The 24,332-nt window shown below is 39.1% G+C and overlaps 1 protein-coding gene across 7 annotated transcripts in view; it reads left to right on the top strand.

Annotated features, from left to right (window-relative positions):
• CASP10 (caspase 10) overlaps positions 1–24,332 on the top strand; it is a 95,826-nt gene that overhangs the window by 5,531 nt on the left and 65,963 nt on the right. For 4 of the 7 annotated variants that reach the window (XR_007154627.1, XR_007154626.1, XR_007154625.1 and 1 more), the window contains exons 1-4: positions 11,516–12,007; positions 13,436–13,789; positions 15,593–15,686; positions 21,238–21,373. Coding sequence is in view for 4 of the 7 variants with exons in the window: in XM_047869865.1 (XP_047725821.1) it covers positions 13,443–13,789; positions 15,593–15,686; positions 21,238–21,373 (577 nt within the window). In the remaining 3 variants the exon portion in view is untranslated. Of the gene's footprint in view, positions 1–5,846; positions 5,865–11,515; positions 12,008–13,435; positions 13,790–15,592; positions 15,687–21,237; positions 21,374–24,332 lie in introns of those variants that run through there. The other 3 variants (XM_047869862.1, XM_047869863.1, XM_047869864.1) reach the window with 2 other exon arrangements.

Raw genomic sequence — 24,332 nt, 5'->3', positions numbered from 1 at the left:
AAAGTCCTCATATGAATGAAGTCATATGATTTTTGTCTTTCTCTGACTGACTTCACTTAGCATAATACTCTCCAGTTCCATCCACATAGTTGCAAATGGCAAGATTTCATTCTTTTTGATTGCCGAGTAATACTCCATTGTGTGTGTGTGTATATATATATATATATACTACTTCTTCTTTATCCATTCATCCGTCAGTGGACATTTGGGCTCTTTCCATACTTTGGCTATTGTCCATAGTGCTGCTATAAACATGGGAGCGTATGTATCCTTTCAACACAGCACACCTGTATCCCATGGATAAATGCCTAATAGTGCAATTGCTGGTTCGTAGGGCAGTTCTATTATTAGTTTTTTGAGGAACCTCCATACTGTTTTCCAGAGTGGCTGCACAAGCTTGCATTGCCACCAACAATGCAAAAGAGATCCTCTTTGTCCGCATCCTCGCCAACATCTGTTATTGACTGAGTTGTTCATGTTAGTCATTCTGACAGGTGTAAGGTGGTATCTCATTGTGGTTTTGATTTGTATTTCCCTGATGAGGAGTGATGTTAAGCATTTTTTCATGTGTCAGTTGGCCATCTGGATGTCTTTCTTGGAGAAGTATCTATTCATGTCTTTTGCCCATTTCTTCACTGGATTATTTGTTTTTTGGGTGTTGAGTTTGATAAGTTCTTTGTAGATTTTGGATACTAACCCTTTATCTGATATGCCATTTGCAAATATCTTCTCCCATTCTGTCGGTTGCCTTTTAGTTTTGCTGATTATTTCCTTCGCTGTGTAAAAGCTTTTTATTTTGATGAGGTCCCAATTGTTCATTTTTGCTTTGGTTTCCCTTGCCTCTGGAAATGTATTGAGTAAGAAGTTGCTACGGCCATGGTCAAAGAGGTTTTTGCTTGCTTTCTCCTCGAGGATTTTGATGGCTTCCTGTCTTACATTGAGGTCTTTCATCCATTTTGAGTTTATTTTTGTGTATGGTGTAAGAAAGTGGTCCAGGTTCATTCTTCTGCATGTCGCTGTCCAGTTTTCCCAGCACCACTTGCTGAAGAGACTCTCTTTATTCCATTGGATATTCTTTCCTGCTTTGTCAAAGATTAGTTGGCCATACTTTTGTGGGTCCATTTCTGGGTTCTCTATTCTGTTCCATTGATCTGAGTGTCTGTTCTTGTGCCAGTATCATACTGTCTTGATGATTATAACTTTGTAGTATAGCTTGAAGTCTGGGATTGTGATGCCTCCTGCTTTGGTTTTCTTTTTCAAGATCACTTTGGCTATTCAGGGTCTTTTCTGGTTCCATACAAATTTTAGGATTATTTGTTCTAGCTCTGTGAAGAATGCTGGTGTTACTTTGATAGGGATCGCATTGAATATGTAGATTGCTTTGGGTAGTATTGACATTTTAACAATATTTGTTCTTCCTATCCAGGAGCATGGAATCTTTTTCCATTTCTTTGTGTCTTCTTTAATTTCTTTCATCAGTTTTCTATAGCTTTCAGTGTATAGATTTTTCACCTCTTTGGTTAGATTTATTCCTAGGTATTTTATGGTTTTTGGTGCAACTGTAAACGGGATCAATTCCTTGATTTCTCTTTCTGTTGCTTCATTGTTGGTGTATAGGAATGCAACTGATTTCTGTGTATTGATTTTATATCCTGCCACTTTGCTGAATTCATGGATCAGTTCTAGCAGTTTTTTGGTGGAATCTTTTGGATTTTCCATATAGAGTATCATGTCATCTGCAAAGAGTGAAAGTTTGACCTCCTCCTGGCTGATTTGGATGCCTTTTATTTCTTTGAGTTGTCTGATTGCAGAGGCTAAGACTTCCAATACTTTGTTGAATAACAGTGGCGAGAGTGGACATCCCTGTCTTGTTCCTGACCTTAGGGGGAAAGCTCTCAGTTTTTCCCCATTGAAGATGATATTAGCTTTGGGTCATTCATATATGGCTTTTATCATCTCGAAGTATGCTTTCATATATGGCTTTTATCATCTCGAAGTATGCTCCTTCTATCCCTCCTTTCCTGAGGGTTTTTTATCAAGAAAGGATGCTGTATTTTGTCAAATGTTTTCTCTGCATCTATTGAGAGGATCAGATGGTTCTTGTCCTTTCTTTTATTGATGTGATGAATCACGTTAATTGTTTTGTGGATATTGAACCAGCCCTGCATCCCAGGTATAAATCCCACTTGATCATGGTGAATAATTTTTTTTAAGGTATTGTTGGATCCAGTTGACTAATATCTTGTTGAGGATTTTTGTATCCATGTTCATCAGGGAAATTGGTCTATAGTTCTCCTTTTTAGTGGGGTCTCTGTCTGGTTTTGGAATCAAGGTAATGCTGGCTTCATAGAAAGAGTTTGGAAGTTTCCCTTCCATTTCTATTTTTTGGAATAGTTTCAAGAGAATAGGTGTTAACTCTTTATTAAATGTTTGATAGAGTTCTCCTGGGAAGCCATCTGGCCCTGGACTCTTGTTTTTGGGCAGATTTTTGATTACTAATTCAATTTCCTTACTGGTTATGGGTCTGTTCAAATTTTCCCATTTCTTCCTGTTTCAGTTTTGGTAGTGTATGTGTTTCTGGGAATTTGTCGATTTCTTCCAGATTACCAATTTTATTGGCATATAATTGCTCATAATATTCTCTTATTATTGTTTTTATTTCTGTTGTGTTGGTTGTGATCTCTCCTCTTTCATTCTTGATTTTATTTTTGGGTCCTTTCCTTTTTCTTCTTGATCAAACTGGCTAGTGGTTTATCAATTTTGTTAATTCTTTCAAAGAACCAGCTTCTGGTTTCATTGATCTGTTCTACTGTTGTTTTTTTTTGTTTGTTTGTTTTGTTTTGTTTTGGTTTCGATAGCATTAATTTCTGCTCTAATCTTTATTTTTTCCTGTCTTCTTCTGGTTTTGGGTTTTATTTGCTGTTCTTTTCCCAGCTCATTAAGGTGTAAGGTTAGGTTGTGTATCTGAGATCTTTCTTCCTTCTTTAGGAAGGCCTGGATTGCTATATACTTTCCTCTTATGACTGCCTTTGCTGTGTCCCAGAGGTTTTGGGTTGTGGTGCTATCATTTTCATTGACTTCCATATACTTTTTAACTTCCTCTTTAACTGCTTGTTTAGCCCATTCATTCTTTAGTAGGATGTTCTTCAGTCTCCAAGTATTTGTTACCTTTCCAAATTTTTTCTTGTGGTTGATTTTGAGTTTCATAGCGTTGTGGTCTGAAAATATGCATGGTATGATCTCGGTCTTTTTGTACTTACTTAGGGCTGATTTGTGTCCCAGTATATGGTCTATTCTGGAGAACGTTCCATGTGCATTGGAGAAGAATGTATACTCTGCTGCTTTAGGATGAAATGTTCTGAATATATCTGTTAAGTCCATCCAGTCCAATCTGTCATTCAAAGCCCTTGTTTCCTTGTTGATTTTTTGATTAGATGATCTGTTCTTTGCTGTGAGTGGGGTGTTGAAGTCTCCTACTATTATGGTAACTTGATGAGTTTCTTTATGTTTATGATTAATTGATTTATATATTTGGGTGTTTTCACATTTGGCACATAAATGTTTACAATCGTTAGGTCTTCTTGGTCTATAGACCCCTTGATTATGATATAATACATCCTTCTGCATCTCTTGATACAGTCTTTATTTAAAGTCTAAATTGTCTGATATAAGTATGGCTACTCCAGCTTTCTTTTGTTGACCATTAGCGTGATAGATGGTTCTCTATCCCCTTATTTTCAATCTGAAGGTGTCTTTAGCTCTAAAGTGGGTCTCTTGTAAACAACATATAGATGGATCCTGTTTTCTTATCCATTCTGTTACTCTGTCTTTTGACTGGAGCATTGAGTCCATTGACGTTTAGAGTGACTACTGAAAGATATGAATTTATTGCCATTATGTTACTTGTAGAGTTGGAGTTTCTGGTGGTGTTCTCTTGTCCTTTCTAATCTTGTTGCTTTTGCTCTTTATTTATTTATTTATTTATTTATTTATTTTTTCATTCATCTTTTCTCCTCTCAGAGAATCCCCCTTAAAATTTCTTGCAGGGCTGGTTTAGCGGTCACAAACTCCTTTAATTTTTGTTTGGGGAACTTTTTACCTCTCCTTCTAGTTTTAATGATAGCCTTGCTGGATAAAGAATTCTTGGCTGCATATTTTTCTGATTCAGCATATTGAATACATCCTTCCACTCCTTTCTGGCCTGCCAAGTTTCTGTGGATAGGTCTGCTGCAAACCTGATCTGTCTTCCCTTGTAGTTAAGGACTTTTTTCCTTTGCTGCTTTCATGATTCTCTCCTTCCCTGAGTATTTTGGGAATTTGACTATGATATGCCTTGTTGATGGTTGGTTTTTACTGAATCTAATGGGAGTCCTCTGTGCTTCCTGGATTTCGATGTCTGTGTCTTTCCCCAGGCTAGGGAAGTTTTCCACTATGATTTGCTCACATAACACTTTTACCCCTATTCCTCTGTCTTCCTCTTCTAGGATCCCTATGATTCTGATGTTGTTGTTCCTTTTTTAATGAGTCACTGATTTCTCAAATTCTTAAATCTTGCTCTTTTGCCTTAATCTCCCTCTTTTTTTATGCTTCGTTATGCTCTATAAGTTTGTCCTCTATATGACTAATTCTCTGTTCTGCCTCGTCCATCCTTGCCGCCACTGCATCCATCCATGATTGCAGCTCAGTTATAGCATTTTTAATTTCATTCTGGCTATTTTTTACTCGTTTTATCTCTGCAGAAAGGGATTCTAATCTATTTTTGACTCCAGCTAGTATTGTTGTTATCATGATTCTGAATTCTGGTTCAGACATCTTGCTTGTATCTGTGTTGGTTTAATCCCTGGCTGTCATTTCTTCATGCTCTTTCTTTTGGGGTGACTTCTTTTGTTTTGTCATTTTGAAGGGAGAAAAGGAATTAATGAGGTATAAAAATTGAAATTAAAAAAATTAAAATTAAAAAAATATTAAAATTAAAACTTAAAACACACACACACACAAATAGAATAGATGATTCTAGATCCTAGGCGTTTTTTGGTCTGGATGTTGAAAGTGGTTTGACAGATTAGAGAAAAAAAGGGGGGGAGGAAAAAAAAAGGAAATCGTTTGAGAATTTGAAAAAATGAATACATTGAAGTAGACTAAAGTGAGATGATGGGGGTAAAATAGAATTTGAAAAAATATATACAAAAGGAAAGAATAGAGTAGAAAAAAATTGAAAGAAAAATATTTTTAATAAAAATTAAAAATAAATATGAATTTTTACATTTTCTGTATTTAAGAAAAAAGAAAAGAAATGAAAAAGAGAAAAAAGATAAAAAAGAAAAAGAAAAAAGAGAAAAGAAAAAAAGAAATCATTTGAAAATTTGAAAAAGTGAATACACTGTAGTAGAATAAAATAAAATGATGGGAGTAAGATAGAATTTGAACAAATTTACATGAAAGCAAAACACATAGTATACAAAATTAAATAAATATATTTTTAAAAGAAATTGAATGTAAAAATGAAGTTTTTCTCTTTCTGCATTCAAGAAAATGAAAAGAAATGAGAAAGAGAAAAAAGAGAAAGAAAAAAAGGAAATTGTTTGAAAATTTGAAAAGGTGATATAAAGTGATGGAAGTAAAGTAGAATTTGAAAAAAATTACACAAAAGAAAAAATATAATAATAAAAATTGAAGACAGATATTTTTAATAAAAATTGAAAATAAAAATGAATTTTTTCTCTTTCTGTATTCAAGAAAAAGAAAAGAATTGTAAAAGAGGAAAAGGAAAAAGAAAAAAAAGATAAAAAAAGAAAAAAAAATTGAATAGATGAACCTGCTAACAGATTGAAGTAGGACTGAAATTGCTTCATTTTCCCCTACAGGTCAGTCTATGTAGCTCTTTATAGTCCATAAATTAAGCCTGGCGGTGAGGCTTGTGTTCTTGAAGAGCAATGTTGGCCCAGTTGAGCGGGGCTCAGTGTAACAGCTCTGCTCTCCACTAGATGGCGCTGCTAGCCTACTGGGGTGGATTGTTGCGGTGCTCGTAGGTGCGTATGCACATTCGCGGGAGCAGTGAAAGTGGTGCCACCCAGCTACCCAGTCTGTTCTCCTGGATCAGCAATTGCACACCGGTCCTCTGTCTTTAGCTCTCGTCCACTCCCGCTTTTTCACTCTCTGTGACCAGGCCTGAGGCAGTACTGCTCTCCCAAGTTTTGTGTCAGATGTGGCTGTTTTCCCCGGCCCCTTACTTCCGAAGGACTGCGGCTTTGACCCGTTCCGCCCCTCTGTGGGAGGGTCTCACCGAGCAATGGCTGAATGAGCAATGGCTGAATGTCGGCTGCACCCAGGAACGCCTGCTGGGCCATGCTGTTGCCAGTGCCCTGAGACTGCGGCCAGGTGCCAGCCCGCCCCCAAAAAAGTTCGCGAGACAGTGTAGCAGCAGCATTTCAGGGATTATGGAAAATCACAACACAATCTGGCACCAGGATTCACCCTCAACGACCTTGTCCCAGCACCAGCGAATGTGGCTGCCTTCCAGGGTCTGCTGGGACCAGGTGGCTTCAATAGTCTCTACCAAATGCCCCCCAGCAGTGGAACTGCTTTTCCCTGTGTGGCCCGAGAACCTCCCAGACCCGACTCTGTTTCTGGGGATTCGCCCTTCCCACCAGAGCATCGCCAGGTATCAAGCTGCAGAGCTGCAGCCTTTGCGATCCCCTTGTTTACAGTCTTAATGGAATTTAAACCCCCTCCTTTCTCCTTTCTTCCTTTTTAGTTTAGTCCCTGTGGCTGTTTCCAATTTTCCACTTTCTCTCCAGCTGCTTTTGGGGAGGGGTGCTTTTCCCATATGCTCCCCCCCTCCCCAGTCTCCGTCCTCTCTCTGCCCGCAAAAGGGGTTCCCTATCTTTAGTGGCTTCTTGCTCCCCAAGTTCAGCTCTCTGCGCCACGTACCCGCTGAATTCTGTGGTTCAGGTTGTGCAGATTGTTGTGTTAATCCTCCAATCAGTTTTCTAGGTGTGTAGGATGGTTTAGTGTTGGTCTGGCTGTATTTCATGGACGCAAGACACAAAAAGCTTCCACGCTGTTCCGCCATCTTGACTCCTCCAAATCCTTTCCCATTTTTAATTGATTATCTTTTTACTGTTCTGGTATAAGTATTGCTTATATATTCTGGATACTAGTCTCTTATCAGATAGAAGATTTGCAAATAGTTTCTTCCATTCTGGGGATTGTCTTTTCACTTTCTAAATAGGGTCTCTTCTAGCACAAAATTTGTATATTTTGATGATGTCTAATTGATGTATTTTTTCTTTTGCTGCTTAAAATTTTTGGCATTATATGTCCAAAACTATTGCCATTAGGCAAGGTCATGAAGAGTTACTCTTATATTTTCTTGTAAGAGTTTTATGATTTTAGTTCTTACATTTAGGTCTCTGACCTATTTTGAGTTATCTTTTGATTCTTTTTTTTTTTAGCAGCATTAAAAATATTTTACTCTTTTAACCACATCCACCTAGTTCCCTAGCGAATCCAATGTTAATCTGTTAAAATCTTTTAGTAAACATTATTATCTTTTGGAACTTTGAGGTTTTTGTCACCTCAGAATTACCGAGCTTCTTGTCCCAAGCTCACTTAATTTTTTTTGAGGGGGAGGGGCAGAGAGAGACTCTCAAAGAGGCTCCATGATAAATGCTGAGCCTGATGCAGGGCTCTATCCCACGGCCCTGGGATCATGACCTGACCTGAAATCAAGAGTCAGATGCTCAACCGACTGAGCAACCCAGGCACCGCCCCCCTGCCCCCAGCTCACTTAAAAGTAAGATGGACTGGGGTAGGGTGAAATTAAAGATTAGCTTACTAATTCTACATTTGAGTTAATCCAAAGAAAATAATTTTAAAATGTTTTAAATAATTTAATTTAATTTATTTTAAATAATAAAAAAATGTGCCAAGGTTTGTCTGTAAGTATCTTCTTTTTTTAATGTTAATTAACTTATTTTTTGGGGGGGGAGAGGCAGAGAAGGGAGAGACAGAGTCTCAAGCAGGCTCCACACTGTGAACGCAGAGCCTGACACGGGGCTCCATTGCATGGAACTGCAAGATCCTGACCTGAGCAGAGCTCAGGAGTCTGATGCTTAGCGGACTGAGTCACCCAGGCACCCCTCTATAAGTATCTTCTATGCAGCATTATTCACAATAGCAAAAACTTGGAAACAAATTGGATGTCTGATAATTAGAAATTGGTTAAATACATATGGAACATCCATGGAAGGGAATATCATGTAGCCACTATACATCATGTTTTCAAAGATTATGTAATGATATGGGAAAAAAATGTTTGTTATTAAGTGGAAAAAGAAAATTGTACAGCATAATTAAATTTTTGGCAAATAATATACACATAGAAATGTGAAAGAATATATACTAAAATTTTAAGGTAGTTATAGACTACAAGTGACTGTATGTTTCTCCATTTTCCAGCTTTTCTACATTAAATACTGGAAGTTTACCTTCTCTTTTTTAATGACCACTTTTGTAATAAGAAAAGGGACATATTAAAACAGGTCAGTCTGTAGTATAGTGAATCCAAAATGGGCCACATTTTACTTGTCTCCTGCCAGTTCACTAGTTAGAGATCTCTGCTGGGATCCTTGCCAGAGAAAGTCTTCCACTTTGGTACTTGGCTTCACCATGCTCCCATGAATAAAATTGTTTCTGGCAAGGTCTGGAGTGTGTGGATAAGGTGTGGAGGTCCTGGAAGTTTGGGATGGGATGGCTAATCAAAATAACCTGCTACCTCAGGACCAGGGTTGAAGTGCAAGTTTTAGGGCACAGAGCTCTTCTCCAGTTCATACACCTACCTTCCCCATCACCTGTGTCCATTTTTTAGTTCAGGAGTCTTTACACTTACAAAGTTTCCTTTTATAAATTTTGAGGGTGGAGAACCTGGACCAAAGCCTGGTTGTAAAGAAAAACCTTCTATTGCCACCACCAGCCACTCTCAAGGCAGAACTAAAAAGAAACAATCCAGTATTTCCTCTTTGTCACCAGGGTAGTAGCAGACTCCCATCGCTATAAAAAGGCTATGTAGGTTTTGACTAGCTCTTCATGTAGACCCAGCTGACTGCGACCAATGAGGAAAGATGCTGTAAGAAATGTTTATTCTTTCCACTACTATCAACTTGCCATCAGCATGTCCTCAGTAACTGTGTTCCAAATTGGAAGAAGTATGAAATATTCAATACAAATGACATGGCACACGGTCTCACCTCTGTAAACTTGGTTTGAGTGTTTCCACTGAGCACTAGGATAAAAGTTTAAGTTTTACTTCATTTGTCTCTATTCTACTTCTACTTTCCAGGCTTAGCTCAATACCTCCTCCTCCAAGGCATCTTCGTCAGGATCCATCCTTTGTTCCTTGGGGCTTTTGTGGCATTTAGGTGAAGCCCCGTGGCAGCGTCACCATGCCCTGCCCAATGTTTACAGACATTATGTCACATGGAGTTACAGGCGGCAGTAGCCTTGGGATCAACAGCTTTGAGATGATAGCAAGATACTTAGCATCTCTGAACTTTGATTTCATCATCTACTTAATGGACTAATAATGTTGACTTTATACAGTTAATCAGAAAAGAAGAGGTGAAGAAATGGTAGTAGTCATAATTATTTGAAGGCAGACATTGCATTGCATTCACTTTCTTCCTAACTGTGCCCAGTTCAGTGCTTTGCACTTAGGAAGAGGTTACTAAATAGTTAATATTGTTGAACAAAAGTTGAAAGGGCTTATGTACTTTATTGTGTCATACACAATCATTTCCTCAAGCCACATTCAGGTTTTTCACACTTGCTTCCAGTTTTCACACTTGCAGAGCAATTTAATCTCTCTTTCCCCCTCCCTCCTTCTCCCCTCTCTTTTCTTTCCTTCCTTCCTTCTTTTCTTACATCCTTCCTTCCTTCCTTCCTTCCTTCCTCTAGACTTCAAGTTATAGGCTTATTTTATTTTTTTTAAGTTTATTTATTTATTTTGAGGGTGAGAGAGGCAGAGAGAGGGAGAACAAGAGAATCCCAAAAAGCTCCACACTGCCAGTGTGGAGCCAACTCGGGGTTCCAACCCACAAACCGTGAGATCATGACCTGAGCCAAAACCAAGAGTCTGCCACTTAACCGACTGAACTACCCAGGCACCCCTCAAGTTGTAAGCTTTTTAAAAATTGAACTACAATTGACATACAATATCCTATTAGTTTCAAGTATACCTAATAGTGATTCTATATTTTTATACATTATGAAATGATTCCCATGTTAAGTATAGTTACCATCTATCACTACACAGAGTGGTTACAAAATTACTGACTATATTTCCTATGCTCTATGTTACATTCCCATCACTTACTTATTTTATAATTGAAAGTTTCTACCTCTTAATCTCCTTCACGTATTTTGGTTGCCCCCCAACCCTCACTCTAGTAACCAACAGTTTCCTGTATCTATGAGTCTGTTACTGTTTTGTTTGTTTGTTCATCTGTTTTGTATTTTAGATTCTGCATGTAAGTGAAATCACATGGTATTTGTCTTTCTCTGATTGGCTTATTTCACTTAGCATAATACACTTGAGGTCTATCCACGTTGCAAATGGCAAGATTTCATTCATTTTTATAGTTGAGTAATAGGGCTCGTCTTTCTTAAACACAGAAATTCTCTGGATGATGCCAAGGATATGAGGATGGCACTTTAATATATTTGTTAATAAAGCATCATAAATCTTACTTCTTTTTCAGAGATAAAATACCTTTCTAAGATTCTGTGCTTCTTCCCAGAGCTCTGCACGTTTGAATTAGTTGAATTATAGTATAGTGAATTAGAGTCAGGTTTGCTGGTTTAAATTATGGCTTTCCCACTAGCTCACTGTGTCAAATTACTTAACCTTTCTGTGTCTTAGTTTTCACATCTTAAAAGAGCATTCATACTAGTAGTATTTATCTTAGAGACTTGAGATGATTGAATGAAAATATAGTACCTGGCACATGGTAGTTGCCATATAAGTATTAGGTATTGTTTTTATTCTTAGAAATAATGTCTCCAAAGTCTCTTTCCTGCTGCATTGAATGTGCTATGAGGCCAAAGATTTCATCGACTTTGTCTGCTGTTAATTGAGTTCCCTGAAAATACCTCCAAACGGGCTTATAGTCTAGCTCTCCCTCTTTTTTTTTTTGGTCTTAAAAATGTTTTTATTTGCACATGCAATTTTTTGAGAAAGAGTTAATATGGCTGACCACCCTTTCTTGAGCTTTTTGGGTTTTATTTTAAAGGTTAAATGAGTTTGGGGGAGGAGATGGTGAGGAAAATATTCCTCCTTCTTTCCTTCTTTCCTTCCTTTTCTTTCTTTCTTTCTTTCTTTCTTTCTTTCTTTCTTTCTTTCTTTCTTTCTCCTTCCATCCTTCCCTCCTTCCTCTCTCTTCCTCCTTCCCTGCTTCCTCTTTCTCTTTTCTTTTTTTTCTTTCTCTTTTTCTTTCTCTTTCTTTCTTTCTTTCTTTCTTTCTTTCTCTATTTCCCTCCTTCTCTCATATCCTCTCCTTCTCTCCTTTTCCAATTCTCTCTCTTTCTTTTTTGATTCTCCAATCTTAGTGATCCAAGGGAAAGGCTAAAAACACTTAGTGCCTTCCAAGAGTTCAGTTGCAGCAGTCTTTGGTTTAACCTGGGAAAATCCCTAGCTGTCCGGCAGGAAAGTTGTAACTCTTGCCTTTAGGAGGCGCTGTTTGTCAGAGTTATCCTAAACCTGGAAAAGGGAGGGGGAGAGGCCGTCAAGGGAGCTATGACGTGAGCAGGAAGTTAATTATCAAGTTACCCGAACCGGGACATCCAGTTTTCACTTGCCTAGGCAGAAAGTCTTGAGTTCTCTTCCCGCGCAAATGGGAGCTTCCCTGGAACGTGGATTACACAGAGAATTTTAATTTCTTAAAAACTTGTTTTCAGGCAGTTTCCCCCGGAACCATTTACCTCCAGAGGACGAGCGGAATTTGATCTGAAGGTATGTGATTAGCACCTTTCCCCTGCTGAGGTCTTACACGCTAGCCTTGTTCCTTCCTTCAGTTTTAGAAACTTGCAAAAGCTCTCGTTGTCAGCAATGGCACTGTTTCTGCCGGGATTTATTAGCCATGCCAGGGAAAATGAAGGTTTAAAAAGTCCCAGGAAAGCTCCAACACAGACTTCTACTGGCAGAAATATGCTAGTCCACAAATGGAGACAAAGTCTGTTAGACTCACTAAAGTTCTAGATTGGAATCTTCGGGAAACTTCGAGGCAAACGTATGCTACCTTGGAATAGGAAGACATCTCCAAAAAGCCATTCATTTGGTGTCTGGTATCACAGGCTGCTTCTAGAAGGAAAGACCCCATGGATGATCACATTAAAAATAGCATTTTCTATTTTCTTGCTCTCTCTTTCTAAAAATAAGCTCTGTGCCCAATGTGGGGTTTGTTCTCACAGCCCTTAGATGAAGAGTTGCATGCTCTTCTGACTGAGCCAGACAGGCACCTCTCTGTTTTCTTTTTCTAACAACAAAAGTAATGTGTGTTTGTTGCAGAGAATCTGAGAAACTCAGAGAGGAGCCTGGAAGAAAAGTTATTTGTAATTATACCACCTAGGTATAACCATTTTTTGTTACCGATACTGTGTTTTGTTATGTTCTTCTTCCTTTAGAAAGTGGTTTCTTGTTTCTAAATAGCTCAGTTTCGAGAAGAGAGTATATACCTTGAGGTCTTATAGTACGAATTATATTACACTGAAAAATTTTATCACTTCATTGCTCCTTTGATTCGAATGGAATTTGGTATAGAAAATACCATATGAACTTTATGAACTAATCCGGTAGAAATATTGATTTAGGTAATTTGTGACTTCCTTCACTGATCTGAGCAACTCTTGTTTAAAACCACCCTTTGGAGTCTAGGATTATGGCTTCTCTTTTTTGTGAGATACAAACCTGTCCCATTATGGTTAGCAGTGTTACCTCATCCTTCAATTGGTAGACACTTATGAAATATAAAACCCGAGACTGCTTTATTTCTAAAATGAAAGGCATAAATCTGAGCACTATTTCTGCCATTTGGTGGAAGTGAATTAAGAGCTCTAACAGGGAGAAATTGTGCTTTGTCATTCTTCCTTTTGACTAGCGCCCACCAGGGGCATTTTGATTTGGGAGAAATAAAAGTAGGTTGAGTTCCAAAAAAAGCTCCTTCCAGACCTCCAGAAGGGTTAACATAAAAGTGCTGTGGTTGAAGGTTGGTTGTTTTTTTTTTTTTTTTTTGCCTATTGGTTTTTGAAATAATTTCACAGGAATTTTTATTTTTCAGCACTTCCAGGAAATTCTAATGCCTGGCATGGAGGAGGCCGGGGAAGTGGGGTTCTGTGGATCCTTTTTCTCTTATGTGCTGCCCCACCTCTCTGTCTCTTTCAGGCTGGCCATGACATCTCAAGGTCAAAGTTTGAGGTTCCGTTCAGATGATAATTGTCAAGTGAACTTCCGTGAGAAGCTTCTGATTATTGATTCAAACCTGGAGGCCCAAGATGTGGAGGGCTTGAAGTTTCTCTGCCGAGACTGGATCTCCCACAAGAAGCTGGAGAAGTCCAGCTCAGCCTCGGATATTTTTGATCATCTGTTGGCAGAGGAGCTGCTGAGTGAGGAAGACCCCTTCTTCCTAGCAGAACTCCTCTATATACTCAAACAGAATTCGCTGCTGCGGTACCTCCGCCAAAGCAGAGAGCAAGTGGAGAGTTTGCTGCCCACCCGAAGGAGGGTCTCTCTGTTCAGGTGAGGAGGGGTCTGTGATCAAGACAGGGGGGTTTTTCCATCTAGCTAGTGTTCATTCAGGCCACTGGGCTTTGAAAGGAGGTTGGGATTAAGATCTTTTTCTTATCTACCTCCTTGGATGCTTCTGAACCAGGAGATCTCTCAGCTTCCAGCACTAATGAGATGAAAAGTTGGGAGGTCAGCAAAGCTCTGGGCCTGGTAGTGGCTTCCCTTGGTTTGCTTCTCACCGCCAAATGAAGCCTGCCTCAGCATAGCAGGGCCCGTGCTTTCCTTTTACCCTCTGTACTCCCAGACAGCCCTTCCTCCTGTGAGTCATTGCGGGGATTTGAGAGGAGATAATGCATGCGTGGGGCCAAATAAGCAAAATGAAAAAGGGGATGTGTCTCTGAGGTAGGGAAGGACACCATTTATGCCATGTCCAGTTTTAAATGTTCATACCCTTTTGTGTGAAACCCAGAAGGGTAAAATATAGACGTTTTACACAAGGGGTGAAATATAGGGATCAGGTTTATAATGGGTCAGACCTTAGATAACACTATTTTTTTCATTTAATTAAAAAAAATTTTTAATTGAGATATAATTGACCTATAACATTGTAATAGTTTTAGGTATACCACATAATGATGGGATATATTTATATATTGTGAAATGATCACCACAGTAAGTTTGACATCCATCACCACACATAGTTACAAAGTTTTTTTGCTTGTGGTGAGAACTTTTAGAATCTTCTTTTTTAGCAACTTTTAAATATATAACACAGTACAGTGACCCTTGAACAATGGGGGGTTAAGGTGCTGATCCCCACACAGCCAAAAATCCAGCAAAACTTTGGAGTCCCCTCCAATTTCACTACTACTGTTGACCAGAAGCCCCATAGATAACATAAACAGTTAACACATATTGTGTATGTCACATGTATTATATATTGCATTCTTAAAATAGAATAAGCTAGAGTAAAGGAAATGTTATTAAGAAAATCATAAGGAAGAGTAAATACATCTATAGTACTGTACTGTATTTATCCAAGTTCAAGTGGACCCTTGCAGTTAAAACCTGTGTTGTTCAAGGGTCACCTGTGTTGTTTAACTGTAGTCACCATGTTGTACAATACATCACCAGGACTTAGTCAATACGGTTTTTAATTGTCCACTGACGTATCTACATTAGAGAACTTCCCAAGGAAGAGTTGAAGTGTTATTTTGTGGCTGGGGTGACTAGAATCCTTCAGGTCTCCCTCCTTGAAGTGGCTCCCAGAATCTGAGCTATACTTGAGTCAGTGAGGGAATTCTGGAAGTCATTATTTCCACTCCACTGGTTAAGATCTCCAGCATACAGAGGTGTTAGTGTGTGAATGGAATGTTCAGCTTTTCTGGTGGTCAGTTACATGACTCTCCAGAAGTTGGGATAGTTTCCTTTTTTTTCAACCGTGGACTTTCTATAGAATGGTATCAAGTTCTCTCTTGACGAGGGCCTATAAAGTAAGCCTGAATTCCTAGAATGCGGTCAGGAGATGGGAAGGCATGCCAACATTGAGTTTTACATCTTCCTAGTGGGATGGAAAGTAGCACTGGACTTGGAATCAGAAGGACTGCCTCTACTGCTTATTATGTTATCTTTATGTAATAGACCACTTAAAGCTTAGAGTTTTAGTTTTGAATCTATACAATGGGATTTGAAATTATCTGCTCACAGGGTGTGATCATTCAAATGAGAGAAAATGTATATAAAAAAGCACTCAATTTACTGTGCTGTCCTTTGCAAGTGTGAGGCTTTACTTGTCTCTCTGGATGTATGTCTTAGAAACCTGCTGTACGAACTGTCAGAGGGAATCGGCTCAGAGAACTTAAAGGACATGGTCTTCCTTATGAGGGAATCGATTCCCAAAATCCAGATGGTAAGTGGGTCATAAAGAGTGGGGTATTTGTGAGCACTGCCTTTTAAAAAAAATGTTTATTTATTTTTGAGAGAGAGAGAGAGAGATTGTGAATAGGAGAAGGTCAGAGAGAGAGAGAGGAAGACTGAGAATCCGAAGCAGGTTCCATGCTGTCAGCACAGAGCCTGAGTTGGGGATTGAACTCAACAAACTTTGATATCATGGCCTGAGCCAAAATCAAAAGTCAGACGCTTTCCTGACAGACCCATCCATGTGCCCCTGTGAGCACTGCCTTAATCAGTGTTGGGAATATGCTGGAAAGGGTCTTCAAGAAGGGTTTATATTTGTAGGAGATGATACCAATACAGTGCTTAGGAACATTGACTTTGGTGTTGGATGGGCCTGGATTCTAGTTCTGGTTCTGTGACTAATGCCTCAATGTGGGGCAAATGATTGAACCTTTCTGAGTCTCCATTTTCTCATGTGTCATATTGTAGACAATTACACTACTTCCTTCCAGGACTGTTGGGAGAATTGGATGAAATAATGTGGGTAAAACTTTAGGGGCCTGTATTTGGTACATAGTAATCAGGTAGTAAATTGTTAACTTCTATTGGCACCCACTGTGTTTCACCATATAGAAATGTGTCGGGCACAGTAAGGAAATGAGGAGGTGGGTGGGTGGGTAGGTCAAATGAGGACTATGTAAGGAATTCGTTAAATATATTTCCTGGTGTTAGACCTGTAGACCCGAACAGGTTCATTTTGTTTAGGCTACAGTTTTTTAAGATCTTTTTTTTCCTCTTTCATACCCCTCAGGGATTTTACCCTCTGTGTCTTTTGATTAGTCACTTATGGAGGCTCCTGTCTTCTAAAAGCTGGGTGTGGGTTCCTTGGAGTTGGTGACCAAGTCTTACTCATTGTTATAGCTCCAGAACCTTGTAGAATCTGTTACAAAATGGTGCTCTGAATGAAAGCATGAATGACTGGGATGATACAATCTTTCCCTTCTCTTTCTGAGAAAATGGCCTGGACCCTTGCTTTTATGTGATTTTATGATGAATGACTGGAGAGATTAGCAGGACGAACTAAGCCACCCTAATGGGGTTGTGCAAAGATACACTAATAACATTCTTATACTTGTTGCCCCTTGTCACAATCTACTAATTTTTTCCCTTAGATACTCTCTGGAAGTTCTGATATCTTTCTTTCTTTTTTTTTTTTTTTTTTACACTTTTTTCTTTTATCTTTTTATTCTTAAAAAAACCCCAACAAAACACAAGTGTAGAAAAATGAATAAAATACACATACAGATTAAAGAATTGTTATAAGGCTAATCCTCTTGAAACCACTACCCAGGTCAAGAATTTGAATTTTGCCAGCTGTTCTAGAAACCCCTCCACTTGTCCCATTCCAATCACAGCCCCTTACTTACCACCCGCTAGAAGAAACCACTGTTTTGGCTTTTATGGTAACAATGTTCTTATGTGTCTTTACGACTTTATCATTTACCTGTGCATCCCTAGATGTCAAGTTTAGTCTTGGCCAGTTTATTTCTTTTGAGTGTCTTTTAATCTGTAGGTTAAACCCCCTTCCCCCAATCCCTTTCTTTTTCTTAAAATGTGTCTGTTGAAGAACCCCAGGACACCTGGCCAGTAGAATTTCCCCCAGTCTGAGTTTTGCTGATTGCGTGTGCTTGGTACAGTTCAATGTGCTCCTCTGTCCCCTGTATTTCCTGCAAATCGGCAGCTGGATTCAGAGTCTGAATGTCTCCACATTGATTTCCTGTAGTTTGAAAGTGCTCCAGATTATTCTGATAATATTTTCTCCTAGCTTGGAACATCCTCTTGTGATTTCTCTAGTGTCTGGGTTTATAAATAAAATGAACCCACTCTCTGTGGTTACACTTCTCTCTGCATCATGGACAGAAGTCCATACTCCCCACAGCAGGATGAGGGATGAGGAGATGGGCAGGAATCCCTGATATGCTCCACACCAAGCCGTGATTTTCTACTAGGAAAAACTGGGGGATGTATTTCTTCTTGTACTTCCTCCATGGGTTTTAGACCTTAGCTTGCAGACATCTGTGGTTGGTTGCCAGAAGTATTCCAAACATTTTGCCCCCTGCTAAATTAGCTTTTAAGTCATTGAAGGCCCATGTTCAGGCAGCCAAATGATTTTATGCTTTTCTCATTCAGTACAGGAGTAAAGGGAGAAATCACTGTATTTTGCTGTGGCATAGAACTATGGAAATACCCGGTCAGATTCAGGAAAAGCACACTTCCTTCTTGGGTTCCAAATGAGCTCAGCTTTATTTCGAAGGAGATCTATTTTGCCATGTGAGAATTGTGGGTGAGTTATATACCTGAGATAATCCAGGTTGATCTCAACTGGACTTTGAGATCAGGCTAGCCTTCTGAAGTATGTAAAGGACAGTCTCTAAGCAGCTAGATGAGTTTCTATATGGGGGCTTAATAAGACTCCATTATCTGCAGTTGCCATTGCAAAAACTTTTGTTACTGAAATAAATTATTTAGCAGCTGGGTGGGGGGGGGGGGGGCTGAACTTCCCTCAGTCAAAAAAGGAAATGTTTTAAATTCACACAGTCTCTCCAGAGTTAGAGAAATGACCTTTGTAGGGTGTTCTAGGGCTCCTTTTTGATAACTTTCTACAGGTTCATAGCAGAATAGCTGTCTTTACACATGCTGAAAGACTCAAACAAGAGTCCGGAAATCCGTTCTCAGAGTAGCAATCAACTTAGGACGTTGGATGTAAAGGAAACCACACCCAAATCTACTAGCTTAGCAAAGGAGCACAACAAAAGAGGTTTCAGACACTTCCTGCTAGTATTAACCAGAGTGGTGTTCTTAAAGTACAGACTCCATTTAAATTGCGTGGTGTGTGTGTGTGTGTGTGTGTGTGTGTGTGTGTGTGTAGAAGGTGTCATTTACCAAACATCCAATGAACTTTCCACGAAGTTATAATGAATTTCTATCATTGCTTCTGGAATCGTGTCTTAGTCCCTTTTCTTCACCCTTAGTAGGATGCTGTCAAAAATGGGGTTTCGGGGTGCCTGTGTGGCTCAGTCGGTTAAGCATCCAACTTCAGCTTGGGTCATGATCTCACAGTTCATGAGTTTAAGTCCACATTGGGCTCCAAACTGATGATGTGGAGCCTGCATGGGATTCTCTCTCCCTCTCTGCCCCTTCTGTGCTCTCTCTCTTAAAAAGAGATAAACTTAAAAAAAAAGAAAGTTTAAAAAAATGGGGTTTCTGTTTTGAGGTTCAGAGAGAGCTCATCTGCCTGTGACCTACCACAGACCCTTGTGTGGTAGATTCCTTCTGACCCCTTTGCCCAGCTGATCAGCTCTGGATGAATCTTCCTGCACATGCTCCTCTCTCCTGCTTTATTCCTGGGCCAAGCTATTGGTGTGCTAGGGCTGCAGGTGGGGGCACACACACTTCTTTTATTTATTTATTTGTTTTTGAGAGAGAGGGTGCAAGTGAGCAAGGGGCAGAGAGGGAGAGAGAGAGAATTCCAAGCAGGCTCCACACTGTCAGTGCAGAGCCTGGTATAGGGCTTGAACTCATGAACTGTAAGATTATGACCTGAGCTGAAATCAAGAGTCAGATGCTTAACTGACTGAGCCACCCAGGAGCCCTGTCTCTGGAATGTCTTAAAAAATTATAATCTCTCTTTGATCAGATGAGAACAGAAATCAAGTAATCAATTCTGTTCTTTTCCTTGGTTGTTGACATCTTGAGTGCCTTATTTGAAAACACACACACACATACACACACACTCAGTAACCCTTCCTCATCCTTATGTTATTGCTCTTTCTCCCTGCCTCCCTCTACTGCCAAGCTTTTTGAAAGAATAGTTTGTATGTGCTCTTTCTCCACTAGGTCAACTCTGGGTCACATATCAATGCATTTCAATATGACTTCAACTTCCACCACTCCAATGAAACTGCTCGTACTGAAGCCAACATGAACCTCCTCATAACCAGATTTGTAGTTTCACATCACTTTTCCCATGTGGTTTTCTTTGCCTGGAATGTCCTTTTCCACGCTGGCAGTGAAGACATAGTCATCCTTCAAGAATCCCCTCCCAGGGGTGCCTGGGTGGCTCAGTCATTTAAGCATCTGACTTTGGCTCAGGTCCTGATCTCACAGTTTGTGAGTTTGAGCCCCACATTGGGCTCTGAGCTGAGAGCTCAGTGCCTGGAGCCTGCTTCAGATTCTGTGTCTCCCCTTCTCTCTGCCCCTTCCCTGCTCATGCTCTATCTCTCTCTCTCAAAAATAAACATTAAAAAAAATAAATGAAAAAAAAGAGTCCTCTCCCATGTGCAGCTTTTGTGAAGCCTGCTATGTGGAATAGACAAATGATGAATAAATGAGTGATACCACCATTTGAAGTCATCTTTTTCACCCATTCCCAATTGATCTCCACAACTCACCAAATTCTATTTCAGAAATGTTTCTCAGGTCCAGTACCTCTTGCCAATATTTTCTCTCTAATCCACTTCCTTCTCCAACCTATTTCAAAACTTCTGCTAAAAATAAACGTATTCATGTTACTGTCCTCCTTAAAAACTACTTCTGCCACTCCTTGACGCGTGGGACACTTGGCCCAAACTCCTCATATACTGTATGTTCCTGCGTGGTCTGATACCAGCCCGCAGTTCTAGCCATGATCTAGCTCTCACTTAGTGTTTGTACTCAAGTTTCCTTCTCAGTGTTCCTGAACACACTGTCCCTTTTTAACCGTTCAACTGTTCCATATATCTGGAGACTTCTCCCCAGTTCCCACTCTGCTGATGCTTAATGTATGCAGTGGGATGGTGTCCAGAGGTTCCTTTCTAAGCAGGTATTCTTTTCTGTGGGCTCTAATGTAATTTTGTCCCTGTATATTTTTCATAACCAGCTTAATACATTGAGAAGCCTTATTTACTGAAAAGAATATGATACCTTCCACCCCACATGTATTTCAGTATTAAAATAATACTAGCTGATTTGTGTTTTTTTCCCAGCAGTATTTAAGAAATTTTTTTTCTTTTCAAATACCAAATATTTGCCTCTTGTTTCTTTGGTGCTTCTGTTTTGCTGCTGCCCTAATCTAATTATATCATTTACAGCTGTAAGTGACGGGCAGTCTAGCTCAATGGTTAGTTAATAAGAGAGACTTTGACATCAGACTGCCAGGTACAGATACCAGCCCTGCCACTTATTGGCTCTGTGACCTTGGACAAGTGATTTAACCTCAGTTATTTCATCTTTAAAATGTGGATTATAATAGGATCTAGGCTCATTGGCTTGTTTTTGAGGTTAATGTACAGCAAGCACTGCCTGGTATATAGTGAGTTACATATATTTGGTATTTGGTATTAATATAGATTGTATATTTTACTTGGTAATCCACCTTCCCCCATACGATTGAACCCCTCTGGGGCAAACACTCTGCCTTATTCATCGTTGCAAAATCTAGTGACTAGAGGCCATGCAGGTAATGTTTAAAGAATGAATGGATCCTCAGAGGGCAAGTAAATGTGACTCCATTGATTCTCTTGCAGACCTCTCTAAGTTTCCTGGCATATCTGGAGAAACAAGCTCTAATAGATGAAGATAATCTGATGTTACTGGAGGATCTCTGCAGAAAAGTTGTACCTAACCTTATGAGAAAGATAGAAAAATATAAGAGAGAGAAAGGTAACTAGTTTACTTACACTTGGTTCTTTGCACAAGACCATGGGAATTCTTAAACTAACTGGTCATTAATGATGTTTACTCATCACTCTGATGATACTGTCTTAGAAAAGCCAGAACTCTCTCCCCATCTGCTCATTTAAGACATATTTATTGAATGCGAACTATTTATTGAACTCTGTACTAGGCAGAGTTTTAGAAGTTGGAGACACAGTAGTGTATACAGCAAAGCTTCTGCTGTCTTGGATCTTATATTCTAATGAAGAAAAGTTTTAGATAAATGTCTTTTTCTCATTCATCCGTGGGGCGAGAGTAGAGAAAATAATTTTGAATGAAATAACAAAAAAGAAGGAGGCAGAATAGCATAAGGATGAAGAATGAGGTCTATGGAGTCAGATTGCCAGGACTCCACTTATTAATGATTCAGTGGTTCTTTTCTTAGCCTTTCTGTGTTTCACTTTCCCCATCTGTAAAGTGGGGATAATAATACTATCTACCTCATGAGTGTTTTGAGAACTGAATGAAGTAATTCCTGTAAAATGCATGTCTGGCATAGCGTAAAACATGTTGCTATGAATATGTTTGTCAGAAAGTCATGAAAACGTTCATATTCTCAGAAATTACTAACAGAGAAGAATTTTATTTCCTTGTTTTTTTCTTTAATCCTGTCTTGTAAAGGTTGTATTGCTGTCGTATTATATGGAGGTAATAGCACAGCATGGAAGTCAAAGATGGTTGGTAAATATTTGTGTTTTTCCAGGTCTGTTTCTCCAGTGTTAAACAAGAGCTGAAATAAAAATGCATGAGTAGCTTTAATGCCACACCCATATTTTAGTTCAGTGAGTTAATCTGGTGTGCAAATGTCTTTGGTTGAAAACGAAACTAGCTAAAAGGAAACTTCTAAGAATTCTATAAATACACAATGAGTTGAGGGACAAAATATACTGTTGTTAAATTTATAAAATCTCAAACAATAATAAAGCAATGAATAAATGTATAATTTAAGTAAAAGTTATGAAAAATAAAAATGATTCTTCTAACCAAAGTTATCAAGTGAGAAATAAAAAGCAGGGAGTTGATATCGAAAATACATTTGGAATCATTACTGAATTCTGAATACAGAGATTTTTTTAAAATTACATTGCCATTTTCCTGTAGCTAGTACCCCACACAAAATGAACAGGGTAGGTGGTCAAATTATTTTGGATATTTGAACTCTGGAGAAGACACTCTAGTGTTTATGTAGTAAATGCCTCAGTGAATCTTGAAGCCTGAGCTTTATATCAGAAGAAGAATTCTAATTTTGATTTTTCTTTTCTACAACCTACCTGCCGTGTGATCTCTTTTGGGTGTCAAAATAAAAAAAAAAAAGTTTTCCTCTACTATTATCACACCAACACTTCTGGAACACTTCTGACCTAGATGGGTATGATTTTTTTATACCAACCAATTCTCTAATTCTCTGGAGACACCAACTTGGTGTCCTATGATTTAATTCAATTCTGACAGTAACCAGAGTTAGTACACACCTTAACTAAATTAGGCTAAAGGCTCAGTGCCCTAAGACTGCCCCCTACTTCTGATGCCAGTCACAAGTTAGCGGGTCCCCAGAATACTCACGGCTTGTATCCCACTTGGCTACAAACTGATGGTTCCCATGAGCCCCTCCTCAGGTTCAGTAATTGTCTAGAAAAGCTCACAGAACTCAGGAAAATAGTTTACTAGATTACTTATGTATTATAAAAATATTTGACTCAGGAACAGCCACGTGTAGGAGGAAACGGATAGGGCAAGGTATGGGGGAAGGGAGATAAAGCTTCCAGGCCCTCTCCAGGCAGCTCACTCTCTCAGCATCTCCACGTATTTGCCAACCTGGAAGCTCTCCAAGCTCCTTCAGTTAGAGATTTTTATGGAGGCTTCATATGTAGGCATGGTTGATTGAATCATTGGCCATTATGATTTATTCAACCTCTAGGCCTTCTCCCTTTCTCAGAGCTCTGAGTGTGGGGTTGAAAGTTCTAACCCTTTGACCACAGGCAAGTAGCCCCCCTCTAGAGGCTGTCCAGGAGCCCCCAATCACCAATCATCTTATTAGCATCTTATAGCAAAAGATGCTTAGCACTTCAGAGATTCCAAGGGTTTTAGGAGCTGTGTGCCAGGAAAAGGAGGGCAGAGACCAAATACATATTTATTATTATATCATAGATATCAATTAATATTTCAGTGTTGACTTTCTTTCTGTAGCCCTAAGAGTTTGGGCTTAATTCTGCCATTTAGGATTAAGGGCTAAAGGACTGAAAAAATAGTAGGTATGCAGATTTTAGACTTTTCTGTAAATGAATGTGATCCAAAGGCAAAGTCCACTTTTTAAAAATGTTTATTCATCTTTTGAGAGAGAGAGAGAGAGAGAGAGAGAGAGAGCGTGAGTGGGGGAGGGGCAGAGAGAGAGAGAGGGAGAAACAGAATCTGAAGCAGGCTTCATGCTCTGAGCTGTCAGCACAGAGCCCAATGCCGGGCTTGAACTCAGGAACACGAGATCATGACCTGGCCAAAGTCTGACATTGAACTGACTGAGCTACCCAGATGCCCCACGTCAAAGTCCATTGTATCTGATTAGGACACAAGCTCTATTTAAGGACTGCCTGGATACTTTTCTAAGTTTTCTTGAGTCTTGGTGTTTGCTTTAGTATTTTAAATTTCTTATTAAAAGTAATGTATCATAATTATAATAAAATTAAATAAAAATTCAAATAATGACAATAGAGTTTATCTACTGCTGGCCAGTCCCCAGACCTAATCACTGGAGTATATTTTTGTAGCCTTTCTTCTATATGGAGACAGTTTGTGAGTGTGTGTGTGTGTGTGTGTGTGTGTGTGTGTAGATAGATAAATACATATATATTTAAATAAAATCATGCTAATCATATATAACTTTCTTTATTCCCACCTAATATAGCTGATA

This window comes from Prionailurus viverrinus, chromosome C1 (assembly GCF_022837055.1).
Source record: "Prionailurus viverrinus isolate Anna chromosome C1, UM_Priviv_1.0, whole genome shotgun sequence".
Lineage (NCBI taxonomy): Eukaryota > Metazoa > Chordata > Mammalia > Carnivora > Felidae > Prionailurus > Prionailurus viverrinus.
Note: the sequence above shows the minus strand (reverse complement) of the source record. Positions and strands in the feature narration are given on the sequence as shown.